The sequence below is a fragment of the Microtus pennsylvanicus genome, chromosome 19, assembly GCF_037038515.1.
Source record: "Microtus pennsylvanicus isolate mMicPen1 chromosome 19, mMicPen1.hap1, whole genome shotgun sequence".
NCBI classification, from domain to species: Eukaryota; Metazoa; Chordata; class Mammalia; order Rodentia; family Cricetidae; genus Microtus; species Microtus pennsylvanicus.
The window spans coordinates 16,643,615-16,656,797 of NC_134597.1; the positions used below are offsets into that span (position 1 = coordinate 16,643,615).

Here is a 13,183-nt window from a genome sequence, read left to right on the forward strand (position 1 = left end):
TGGTAACTTTTCTGGCTCTAGAGTCTACTAGTCTGCAATAGGCATCAGTAAATAAATCAGATTTAATGAGTATTTCTTTTTTTTTTTTGAGACAGGGTTTCTCTGTGGCTTTTTGGAGCCTGTCCTGGAACTAGCTCTGTAGACCAGGCTGGTCTCGAACTCACAGAGATCCGCCTGCCTCTGCCTCCCGAGTGCTGGGATTAAAGGCGTGCGCCACCATCGCCCGGCCATGAGTATTTCATCCTTTGGCTGGAAACACTCTAGTACTGCTTTACAGGAAACTAACAATATTCAAACCATGACCAGTACACACACAGGGCACACTCAGGCATATCTGTGGTGTTAAGCAGTACGCTCCATGGTTTCCTCTTTCAGAATGTCCCCCTTTAAGGTTTTAGGTCCTCTTCTCTCTGGTTACCAAGCAAACAGAAGCTAATTCTATGACATGTTAGTAGCTGACATGTCCACAAATTGTCCCCAATACCGGAACATCTTTATTAATACGATCTCAAGTTCGCTCCATGTTCGGTGCACTCCACGCTGCCGAATTGATGCCGAGCTGGACAGTGAGTTTAGTACTAGCAACAAATAGTACCTGTCAGCTCAGGGGCTGGCAAGTCTCCATGAGCTAATCACAAGGTTACGGACAACCCAAGAGAAGTACGGCTGTCACCTAACCTCAGGGCTGACCAATCGCTTTGCCCTCTGGCCACCACAGAACTGCTTCCTCTGTACAGTGCCCTCCGCTGGAGGAAGACTTAAGACTCCCCAGGGAGTCCTTTGATGCTCCCTTATCCTATCTGGCAACAACCGCCCCTCCCTAAGCCTGACAATTTTTCATCCCACCTTGCTCTGATTTGATGGGTGCCAAGAGTTTCAAGAAGGAATAAGAGGAGAAAGATGGGATTTGAGAGGTGGGGATTGACTGGCCATTTGGCATGTGACAATCAAACCAAGTTTGTGGTAGAAAAGTCTTCCTGGTAAGGACAAGAACTCTTAGAATGCTTTAGAAAAGGTAAAATCCATTTCTAGCATTTGAAGAGGCAGAAGTAATTGGTTGAGTGGCAAATCTTTTACCCAATCAACAAGCATCCCCATTTCATACTGACTTGAAAAGATGTCAAATGCATTTCCATTTAAACTGCTTTGCTCGTTGTGCTCACTGAGCACAGTGCATCTCTCTCTCTTTTTCATTTAAAATGGATTGGGAGAGAGGGCTGACAAAACCGAATAAACCATGCATAATTTTGAGATGAAATTATAATTTATGCAAACCTTTGAAATACAAAACACAAGCTAAATTATAAAATTTGCAAATTATTGGCTGATTTATTCAAAAACAAATACAACAAAATAAAATGACTTTAACTTGAACCAAGTTAAAAGAATATAAACCTCCTCTTTATTTTTCCCATTGCCCAGACACCACTTATTTTCCCCTTCCCGTTCTAACCCCCACCTCCCACAGCTCTGCTAGGGGCGCACTCATGATTACAGATGGAACTGCATCCGCAGGCCTCTCCCATCACTTCAACGACTACACGCCAGTGTTAGAGCTTTGACTTTAATAAAGAAAAGTCTCAACACCAAATGAGCATTGTTTCGCTTCTAAGGCTGATGTGAACGTAAAACAGTCGATTATTGCTTCCAGTTATGCTGGTGCAACCAACACAAGACAGGAGCCAGACGAAAACAATCGCACTGTAGCAGTTCCATAAGCAGTGCTAACCTTCCCGCACTTTATACTGAAGAGCCATCTCTCCAGTCTGTACAATCCAAAGGGATCGTCTGTTGTCAAGCAACTTAATTTCCACACATGTTCAGACATATCCAGAGAACATTACTGTGTTTAATGCAAACACTTAATTTTTTAAATGTTAAGAAGTACTAAAAAATTGTCAAAAAAGACAGTCATGTGATGTCCTGCAGGTACAAGTATGTACTTTGTCAAATACACACACAATTGACAATGGGCAACCAAGAGTACTTACATTATTAAAAAAAACAATAACAAAAAACAAAACCTGCAACATTTATTTTCCAATCCCCAGAAACTGTAAAACAACTAACGGAATCTAGGAAAATATTTTACATGTCAAGACAGGCGTGTGGGGCATGAGTAAGGATAGAAGCACCGGAACTCTTAAAAGTTTACAAAACTGGCCCGAAGACAGAAGACATGACTCTTTATCAACTACTACATTCAGTTTGTGAGAAGAAACAGTAACACAAGGTCAGTAATATTCAAGAAATATGGGAATTGCTTCCAGCTTTTAACAAAATAGCAAATACTGCTTTTTGATTTTTATACAAGCCACCTAAATTTTAGGTTCAAATTTTAAGTGTTGCCTCATCCCATGAAAGGCAGCATGGGCCCTCCATTTGTTTATGTTGCATTTTAAGTATTCCATACTTGTCACATATGATAGGTATTTAGTGCCCTAATAAAGTAATTGGGACTTTTTAAAATATTCTGCTGCAATTTCAGGCAACGGTTGCTACTATGAAATTAGAAGTAAATAACAGAAGTTCTTGATTTACAAATCAAAGTTGTGAGAGTAGATTAATCCATGTACTCAGTGCCGGCAACCAAGCAGACAAGAGCCTACATTGCCCTAGGGGCACGGACCCAGCAGTGGAGAATGACCTGATTAGGTTGAGGAAGGGACCCGGCCTGGTTCTCCAGGCGGACTCTAAAAAGCTTATACAAAATCACATAATTCATACTAACACAAAATCCAGAAGATGAGCCCCAAATGACACCTATATTAATGTTCATTTTCAGTGTATAAAAAAAACCGTTGTGCTTTTCACAAACCTGATGAAAATTTTCATGTGAAACATTTTATTTCTTGCTTTCTTTGGAAGGAAAAAAATTAAGACTACGAAAAGAGGTGCGCTAGGAGCCAGACTGTAAGATAACATTATACATACAACTAGCCAAAAATCTCTTTAATTTAAAGGATACTGTCATCCCATGCCAGATATTTATACAGAGACATATGTACGAATAAGATTTCCTCCCTAAAAGCCATGGTTTTCCAGGACGGAGTTTCACAGCAACCAGAATATAAATCAATGCCTATGCAGCCGGCCTGGTTACCCACTGAATATGCTTTCCGTACTGAAGTACATTATTGCCACTGAAGTCTACACGTTGTTCTTGTAGGGAAATGTGCTTAAAAGAGGTTTAGTGATCGGAGGGCTATTTACAAAGGTAGTCATTTATGTTAACAATAAATAATCCTGGAATCGACAGAGACAATCTTGCTCGTGCACACCCTGGACGGCCGCATGCTGCTAGAATATGTACACGGAGAAGAGCGGCGGCTTTGCAGCTGGCCGCTGTCAGAATCAAAGTGCGTTCCTCCTGTCTTCACGCTCCCTTCAGTCTTGCTTCTGGGGGATGCATCCTTCCATCTCCACCACCTCGGGCCATCCTTCGTACTTGTTTGTATCCTTATTGTTCTTTATGTGCTGCGGGGACACAAGGGCAGTGCACAGCTTAATGAATGTTTGCGATCTGCTAACTCGCAATAGCACAACCCGCTCAGCCTCGTTTCAGTAACACAGGTCAATAATGCGGTAACATAAATTACAGCTCCAGAGATTACAGGAGGGACCTCTGTGGGCAGGGAGCTATGTGGCAAACCTTACAAAAATAAAACACGCGTGTAAAGAAAAATCTCCAAATGTTTTTAGAGGATTATTTGTCGAAAAGTTTACATTCTATTTGAGTTCTGAGATACCTGCAAATTCAGCCGTTCCAGCATGAAAGCATAGCTGAAATCCTTAATAACTGAGAATGATAATGCACTGTCGAATAAGGGGGTAATAATTTTAAGTTTTGAAAATTTTTTTAAAAGTCATCATTATTTTAATTATATACCAAGAACTTATAAAAACTATCTGGACATTTTCAGTATTTGCTTAATCTAATTTTCTTATATCTTTTCTTTGTGGGGGGAGGATGAAGGGGTTTAGATCATGTTTCTCTACATAGCCTTGGCTGTCCTGGAACTAACTCTGACTCTGAGTCCACCTGCCTCTGCCTCCCAGGTGCTGGGATTAAAGGAGAACACCACCACTGCCCAGTACTTAACATAATTTCTAAATAAATGGTTTGAGAATATTATATGAGAAAAACTCAGACGCTAACCTGTTCAAAGGGGCTTTTGGTCTTAATCCCCTTCCCACCACAGAAGACCCAGTTGTCTCGGAAGCCAAGACTAGTGATGGACGTACTCCCCAGCTCACCAATGAGCCGCCGCGCCTCGTCGGTGAGTCTGAAAGAGAGGACCAGACATAAACACGGGCACTGCACTTTTTAAACACTTACCCAGAGACTCACTGAACGTGAGGGTGAAATCACTTCAGATTAAATCAGAGAACAGAAAAAAATGAATCAGGAAAAAATGTCTAAAACAACGTCTCTACTCAAGCTCTTTAGTGACGAAAGGCAGAAACAAAGCAAACAGAGCGTGCCCCGTAAACAGCCGCATCTCCTAACAGTTTGTCTGCACGTAGTTATTTCTAAGTACGTGCACCATCAAGGGAGACCACGGCCCTGATAACATACACAGCCAGCGTCTTCACTCACTCCCCAAAGCCTTGTGAATTCCGTGGCAATGGAAGAGAAACAAACACTGATGGACGCTGGGGGCTTCTCAGCACTGCCTTTTATTTAAAGCAAATTTTGAGAAGAGATATATAAATTGTCCTTTAGTTACTTAATAAAAACAGACGTCGGAACCACGTGAGGGCTAAATGTTTACCAGGAAGACAGTAACGAAAGTCAGCCTCCAGAAAAACTCTCAGTTGAAAGGTGCCACTAAAAATATCTGCAGGGATCCCTAAAATGTTGTTGAGTGATTTCCTCTCCTGTCTCACAAAGAGCAGAAACAAAGTGATGAACACTAGCTATAGGGCTAGACAAGGAAAACTCAGAGTCGGATACACAGGCTATCTGACATGACGTCCTGCATAAACACACAAAACCACCCCCAACGACGACAGGACTTTTATAGACCTATGTAGATCTATCCTGCTAACACTCGGAGCACCATGCTCCACCTGAAAACAGCAGGACAGTCAATGAGGAAGGTGCTGATCCACGCCTGTAGCAGCCTTCCGTACTCTAAGGCTTTAATGAACGAACTCCATCTTAAACTGACTTAAAGTGCGGTGCTTTCCATTTCAAGGAGGAGCTTAATAAAACACGAACCGCACCGATGTAGCATTCGGCTTTCACAGATTATTCAGTCACATCCAGAGGACACAGGGACTGCTTCAGACACAGCTGGAAGGCTGTTGTCACCCTGGAGGAAGCTCACCAGTATCCGTGAGAAAATAAGCAAAAGTCCCAGACATGCAGCCTGCCAGACGCACTCTGAAAAGGTGCAGCGTGAGTGGGAGAACCGAAAAGAAGCATATTGCCTGCGTTCACAAGGAGCCCATGAAAACAGAACACCAAATAATAAATGTTTAGTGGACTGGGGAAATGGTGCAGTGGCTAAGGGCTGGTGCAGCTCCTGCAAAGGACTCGAGTTCAGTTCCCAGATACCGCAATGGGTAGCTCACAGTCATGCGTAACTTCACTTCAATGCCTCTGAGGGCACTGACACACACACACACACAATTAAAGAGAGAGAGAGAGAGAGAGAGAGAGAGAGAGAGAGAGAGAGAGAGAGAGAGAGAGAGAGAGAGAGCAGGCTTCAAAGCTACACAGAGAAACCCTGTTTCCAAAAACCAAAAAGGAAGAGAAAGAAACCAAGAGGCATGCCACCTGAGTCCGTGGGTCTGTGAAGACCCTTGCACAGATGGTGCCCACTTGCTTCTGGCTCCGCCTCACGGGTTCAGCTGTCACTTCCCATGGCCGGCTCGGCTGTGGAGCACCTTCGGCACTGGAGCAACCCTGAAAGGACTGGCTGAGCCCTGCCTCCCCAGAAGTCATGGTTCTTCTACACATGCAGTCTCACTACGTGCTCCACTGTCTGGCTACTTTTCAGAGAACTCTCTGCTTCTCTCTACACAAGCAAAGGAGCTGCGCTCCTGGAAGGAGAGGAAAACATACTGCCATGTGAATACAAGGCAATAGGCTCCAGGGTGCCAAGCTCACTGCCTCCCGAGAGCAGCAGGGCTCCATTCACATTGGTTCCTCAGAAAAAGTACAGTTTGCAATCTTGATAAACTGAAATGATGAATGCTAAATTCACAAACAATAGTAACAACGCCCCCTCCCCCCCAATACAGGGGTTGTGTGAATGCTGCGTGCTTCAGTTCTTACTGATGGCCGTCACTAGCTGATCTCTTCTGAACCAATCAGTTTAGAAAGCGTAAGCAGATGGCTTGGTGGCTAAGAGCGCACAAGGATGGTTTGAGCATCAGCATGTCCATTAAAGCCAGGGAGGCCACGTACGCCTGTATCCCTGGTTCTAGGGAGAATACGAGGCTGCAGGATGGTATGGGAGGCTGGCTTGCTAACCGACGGCCAGGTGAGAAACGGTACGTGGCAGATGCAGCCAGAGACTGTCTCAAGGGAATGAGCAGAAAGCAAGAAGAGGACACCTGATGTCCTCAAGGGTATATACCCTTACACAATCTTTTGTAAATACACACACTTTTTTTTTTAATGTTGGGAACCAGCAAGATGGCTCAAGAAGATAAAAGCTCTTGACAGGATGCATGAAAATCTGAGTTTGGTCTCCAGGACAGACATGACGGAATAAAGAACGAACTCTGGCGAGTTCTCCTCCGATCTCCATATGCACACCGTGGAAGAGTATGCGTGCTCATGAACACATCCACAATAAATAACGTGTAATGCGTTTTTAAAGGATTATGTAGAATCAATTATTTTAGTGAAGAATTTTCTTTAAGATAAATAAAAAAAACTTTCCAATAATAAACAGGAAAGAAACAAAGGGGTCAGGTTTTCAAGGTCATCCTAATGCTGCAGAGGGTTTACCCAGAACAGAAATAGGTGTAATAGGGTCCCAGATCTTAGTAGGACCCGAAACTTTAGTATAACTGACTCCGTGATGGAAGTGCCATCCAGGCCATAAAACAACGCGCATGGTGCTACCTGATAAAACAAAGCAAAGACCTAATCTGTCAAAGTGCACAGTACTGGGAAAGCTTCTAAATGGCTAATGAAGTTCTGCTTCCACAAACTGTTCTTGTGACCTGAAGGGTGTCACCCAGGACATGATCTTTATGTTGAAAAGCTCACCCTATAAAAGGCTGAGATTACTGGGGTCCTGAACACCCAGTGTAGCTGCTGGCTGACAAAGACTATTGGTTCAAACCCATGTCCTCTCTGGTGGACACCCCACCACACAGGGAGGAACAACTAGAGATGGAAGTCTCTGTTCAGGTTCCAGTCTTACTGGGAAAGGAGGTATACTCAGCAGGTCTACACCATCCAGTCAAGCCATGTCTCTTCAAGAAGGCAGACCTAATAGGCCTACACCATCTGGCCAAGCCACGCCTCTTCTTCCAAGCATAGAGCAGAAAAGGGAGAACCGGTGCTTTGGGATCAATTCTGACCAGCAGGAAAGAACAAGCCAAGACATATAAGTACCAGGAATTCTGGAAGAAAACAGTGATCCTCCTCTAGAGTCTGAAGACTAAGAAATATAATCACAGGTGGCTAGAGAGATCAGAGATGAAACACAGTTCCTCAAAAATTCTTATGAGCATGTAGTTTATTGAAATCAAACATAGGTCTAGGAGATATCCCAGTGGGTCAACACACCTGCCAACAAGCTTGGCGGCCTACGTTTGATCCCTGGGCCCACAAGGCACGGAAGAGCCAGTTCCTGAAAACTATCCTCTGACCTTCACCCGTATGCCATCTACTCCCCTGCCCCCACCCCCAATAAATAAATAAATATAAAACAAGCAAGCAAAGAAAAATAATTTTAACAGTATAACAATCTGGGTAGGGAAGTAATTTCTAAATTAGTGCTACCACAGGACTATACTTAACTGAAAACAGGAAGCTTTTAAAGTCTAAGGCAAAGCACATTACTAAAGAGGATGCTTTGAGTAATACTATATGAAGACCTGTCGTGTCAGAATGAAACAAGACTCAAAACCACTTTTTTTTTAAAAAAAATCTGCTACGAAGACAAAAAGAGTAGCAACGAAGTGTAATGAAGAAACCTGGTGGTACAAAAAGAGGAACAGGGTACTGTCTCATCAAGGCCATCTGCCCAGGGAGGTGAGCATTGCTTGGGTGGCGGAAAAAGAGAACCATAACCAAGTCCACGTATGCATTCTAAATACAATCTAAGCCTCAGGGTCCACATACATCACACAAAGTTTCTAAAGGAAACGCCTGATGCAATCTAAAGAAGCGTCAACTGTTCTATAATGAAAAATGGAGATGTTAAGACATTAAAAGTTTAATACTCCAGGGTTTTCTTTTTGTAAATTGTGTATTTTATTTTTAAAAGTAACCTTTGTTTAATTATTTCTGAGATGACACCCTTCCTCCTAATCCTCCCACATATCCTATCATTGCTCTCTTTCCAATTCAATTCATGGCCTTCCTTTGTCTTGGCTGTCCTGAAATTCACTATGTACACCAAGCTGGCCTGCCTGTGCCTCCTCCAGACTGCTGGAATTAAAGACAGGAGCCGCACGTACAGACTCTTGGTGGTGCTGATGTGTGTTCCTAAATAAATACATCCAACATGCTCTGCACATATGCTGGTACTTCATGGCTCTGGTATCACTGCAGAAGAGAAGAAAGATGCTAAGGGCCAGAGGAACAGGAAGTATGCTGTGAGATTTCTTTATCTCCTAGAAATATCAGTAGCCGCAGGCAAAGTCTCAAACATGCCTAAACATGGCCTGTGCAAGGAGAGTAACAACAGACATGTTAACATGGCAGGGAAGGGGCACTCAGGAGGCCTCAGCCCTAGACAAACTACACAGGCAAAGAAAGAATGCTGAGAAACAGTCACGCTGATTGATTATCCAGTTTTTGTTTTGTTTTTTAAGGCAAACAGGGCCAAGGAAATGATGGCTTGGTGCTGGAGTGCTTGCAGGGCAAACAAGAGTTTGATTCTAGAATTGCACTTAGAAGCCAGAAGTGAGAGCGTACACTTATAACCCTGACTCCGATAAAACAAATTCCAATTCCGAGCAAAACGCTAGCTCAGAAGACAACAAAAAGCCCTTGTGAGTATAACAATGAAGGGAGGCAAGGGGGGGTGGGGTGTAGCTGGAAGAGCACAGGAGCGAATCCAGCCAAGCTAAATGACATCTCTGAAACTTAAGCTCCATGGCAGCAGATCAGGGCGCTGTAATTAGTTTCCTCTATGAATTTCAAGTTAGCAACCGACAGCCTCAGAAAAACGCTGTCGTGAGTAGAGGAACTAAGTTGCAGCTGGACGGCACACCTATTGGGGGGACACTGGCAACTGTCCGCAAAGCCATCCCTGCAATGGATTAACGGAAGAATCCGGTGAGCAACCAGGTCTCTAGCTTGGTGGCATGCTGCCCCTCGTAAACATTTTTATCAAGAGCTGAAATTTAGACACATGAATGGCTTTGGAGTGAGTACAAAGCCTGGATCACAGAACCCTCCTAGGACACACGTCAGACTCAAGACCAAGCAGGCCCAATCAGTACAATCAAATCTAACAGGAATAAATGAATATAAAGTTCTTCATTTACATTAAATAAAATCAAGTTCAGAATGGAGAAAAACCTGACTTGGCAGTGGCTTAAAAAGTAAAGAACGGCTGAGATCAAAGGAAAAGATTTGACAATTTAACAATCTAACTTGACTAAAAATTTATGAGCCAAAAATGTGATTTGATTGCTTAAAGAAAACTAATATAATTCCAGTCTGCATGAATATTCAAAGAAATGTAATCTCTGAAACATGGCAAAGTTAGCGTCTCCGCTGTAGCCAGTTCTGGCCAGACCACATCTGGAACACTGGGTTTAATTTGAGACACTCATTTTAAGAGAGACAATAACGAACTAAAGAATGCCCAAGAAATACAGCCAAAAAGGGAAACCAGCGAGAACCTAATATGATAGAGGGTTTGAAAAAGCTATGTGTATTGAGTCTGGAAAATTGAAAGAAAAATGTCAATTAGCTTCAAATATTTTGGTATCAGGTGACAAGGGAATGCTCACTGTTTTGCTATTCCGTTTACCCAACATAAGGACTGTTGAGCAGAATGGAGAGCTGGCCCTGAGAAGACAGCATCTCTTCACTCTGCCCTCAGCTTCTTTTGTTACAAATTGGGAAACAGCGAGGGTACTGGCCTCCAGCAGGTGGGAAGTCCAAGGACACAGTTGAGATTTTTAAGAACTTGTCCAGGCTTGCTGGCTGCTTCAGGTGGGCTTCAGGGCACCCACAGTGCAACCTTCTCAAGGCTACATCAGCATCTCATCAGAGTTCTGATTCCCATCAGCTCAGGAATAAAAGCATGCGGTGGAAAAGAAAGGTCACGTGTGTCTAGATAGAAAAGGTGCTTCTATGTTAAAAGCTGACATTATACATATAATAGCCCATAACCTAGACAGACCACTGCACAAGTCACTTTTGCTAAACGAATAAAAGTTTACTTAATTAGGCGCTGTACTACTTAACTATAAAACCTGCCAGACACACTAAGCTTCGAGTTTATCGATTTAACATTATCGTAAGTTGAGTCAGTGAAAATGCAATGTCAGTGTCCCTCATAAAGTACTCTAAAAAGTAACATCGGAGAGGAATAAAGCATGCTCATTTTGACAAACCAGCCATAAGGCAACTGAAACAGTGTCCTCACGAACAGAAAGAAAGAAATTAACAGAAGAGAACAACAGAAAACCCAAGTAATCTTAGAACCTGACACAGCGCAGACACTGGAGATCTCTGGAGATTACAAATGGGTTCTTAAAATACAGGAAAAGGGTAAAATCACTGCAAGAGAAAATCTACTGGTTATCTAATTTGGAGATGGAAAAATACTTCTCGAGCTTAAGAGTCAGAGAAACTAAAAGGAAAAATCTACAGTCTCAAATATATAAATGCTACCCTATCTGCTAGAAGTCAAAGATACCTCAAGTTGACAAAACTAAAAGCAAACTGCCTATAAAAACTGTATCTTTAATAAAGGAACTCATTAATATCTTAACATATAAAGGGCTCTTACAAATCAATATGCATCAACTTGAATGGTCAAAGGATAACTCATAAAAGAAAATATACATAAGAGAAAAAAGAAAAAACCCTCCTTGTACACATACACACACACATGCACACAGACACACACACCCCTCACATCTATGTCCTTGACCATTAATTTCACTTTTAGAAATTTACCCTAATGTTATAATCAAAGGTAAAGAAAAAATTATGTAAAAGAACATTATTCATTAGATAAAAAACTTTGTAGTTACAAAGAAACTCTTCATAAATATGAGCCCACAGGTCAAACTGCTAAGAGCCATAAAAATGCTACTCAAGAATGTTAATCCAAAAAAACAAAGAAATGTTAGAGAAAACAACTTAATGCTCTTACAATGTAAAAGAAGTTATAAAACACTACGTACAGTGTGGTTCAAATTCCATCATAACACATGAAGAAATTTTATATGTAAAGACTGAAAGGAAATAGGATTTTTAAAAACTGATAGCACTTATCAGTAGTTACCTTATCAACGTAATAGATTTTGTTTTTCAGTGAAAATAGACTGCTTTTTAAAGGATAAATTATAGCCCCAAGAGTTGTTAGGCTCTAATTTTACATACTTGGTCGCTCCATCGTCGTATGTTGCCATTAACACTATTGTTCCATCTTGTATGTTCTTCAGAAACTCGATGAATGGTGCCACATCTGAAGAAAAAGAGGGTTAGAGATTTTCTTAGAAATAACGGAATTACTATCACAATAATCTATACAATTAATGTCACATGCAGTTTCCATAAAACAACTGTTTCTAAATGAAAAGTAATTTAAGGTAAGACAGACAAATCTTAGGGAAAGCTTAAAAACTCAAGGTTTTTAAGTCCACCCAGGCAAGAAAAAAAAAAAAAAACTAAACAAAATTACCAAATTTATTCTTTAATATGGTCCCTCCACTTCCTGATCTCTTTCCCAGTTCTGAATCATCTTGAGTCTTTCATACTTGTATCCACAAAAAAGTCATGTAAGCACATCACTGGTAAAGTGAGGGCCTCAGAAAGCTCTCAGAAATACGTAAGTGAGCTTAGAGTCCACAGGAAGCCTGATTCTCAGGTCGAGGTTAAGCTTTGGGGACTAGACTGGCATGGCATTGAACGTTAATATGGGTGCTTTTCTGGGAAAAGGAAGCCCTGCTCTTATCCAATTTTCAGAGACCTCTGTAAAACATTTTTAATCAGTAGGAAGGCGGGTTTAGAAAGAGTTTTTAGGTGTACCAATCTGTGACAAACTGGGGGAAGGAATGTAGACAGTGATTAAGAGCCAAACTAATTACGGCCAACATTGGTCCTCTTAGGAAACCAATCCACAGGAAGTTCCCAATAACTCAGCTCAGGGAGTGCAAACTGGTGTCGCCAGATAGACTGGGCGTGGACTAACGCATTTTCCATCACGAGCTCTCTGCAATGCTAGCTTTCCTTATAGACCACAAGCCTACGTCTACTCCAAAACTATATTACTTCAAGTCTTCCCAACTTCTTTTTTTTTCAACATCGAAGATTCCAAAGATTTTTCTCTAATTGATTGTATTTTACAGTAAGCACATTTTCAGTGCGGGAACATAAATGCCAACAAATCAATCCCATTGAAAGGAGAAGATGGCATTAAACTGCTATTATTTCTGAACCAGGAAGAGTCTTTGGCAGCAATGTGGTCCCTGGGATGGGCAGGGAGAGCAATCCCAGAGCTCTGTTTACATGCCCAATTTCAACAGCTTCAGGGAAGAGTTTCTATGTTATAAATTATACTAAGAGCAATTATCCTCTCAGAATCTAAAATTGATGGGAACGGTGTAATTTAATATACGCCTGACAGCTACGAAACGTTCTCTAAAGCTTAAATAAATAACACATAGCGCCTTATTAAAAGCCGAAGAAATATTAGACACGTTAGCTTGTCTGGAAACTGAATATAAATGTCTGGAGGCCTGAGAGTAGCTAGTATGTAGTGAAGCCAGGGAACCAAAAGATAAGCCAGGGTCGGCCCGC

General features: G+C 41.9%; 1 protein-coding gene across 1 annotated transcript in view; it reads right to left on the minus strand.

Moving 5' to 3' along the window:
• Positions 1-2,013: 2,013 nt before the first annotated feature.
• Positions 2,014-13,183, minus strand: part of Fam3c (FAM3 metabolism regulating signaling molecule C) — a 39,339-nt gene continuing 28,169 nt past the window's right edge. The window contains exons 8-10 of the mRNA XM_075953388.1: positions 11,765-11,849; positions 4,160-4,286; positions 2,014-3,477 (exon numbers count right to left, since the gene is read on the minus strand). Coding sequence (XP_075809503.1) covers positions 3,388-3,477; positions 4,160-4,286; positions 11,765-11,849 — 302 coding nt within the window. The 3' untranslated portion in view covers positions 2,014-3,387. The remainder of the gene's footprint in view (positions 3,478-4,159; positions 4,287-11,764; positions 11,850-13,183) is intronic.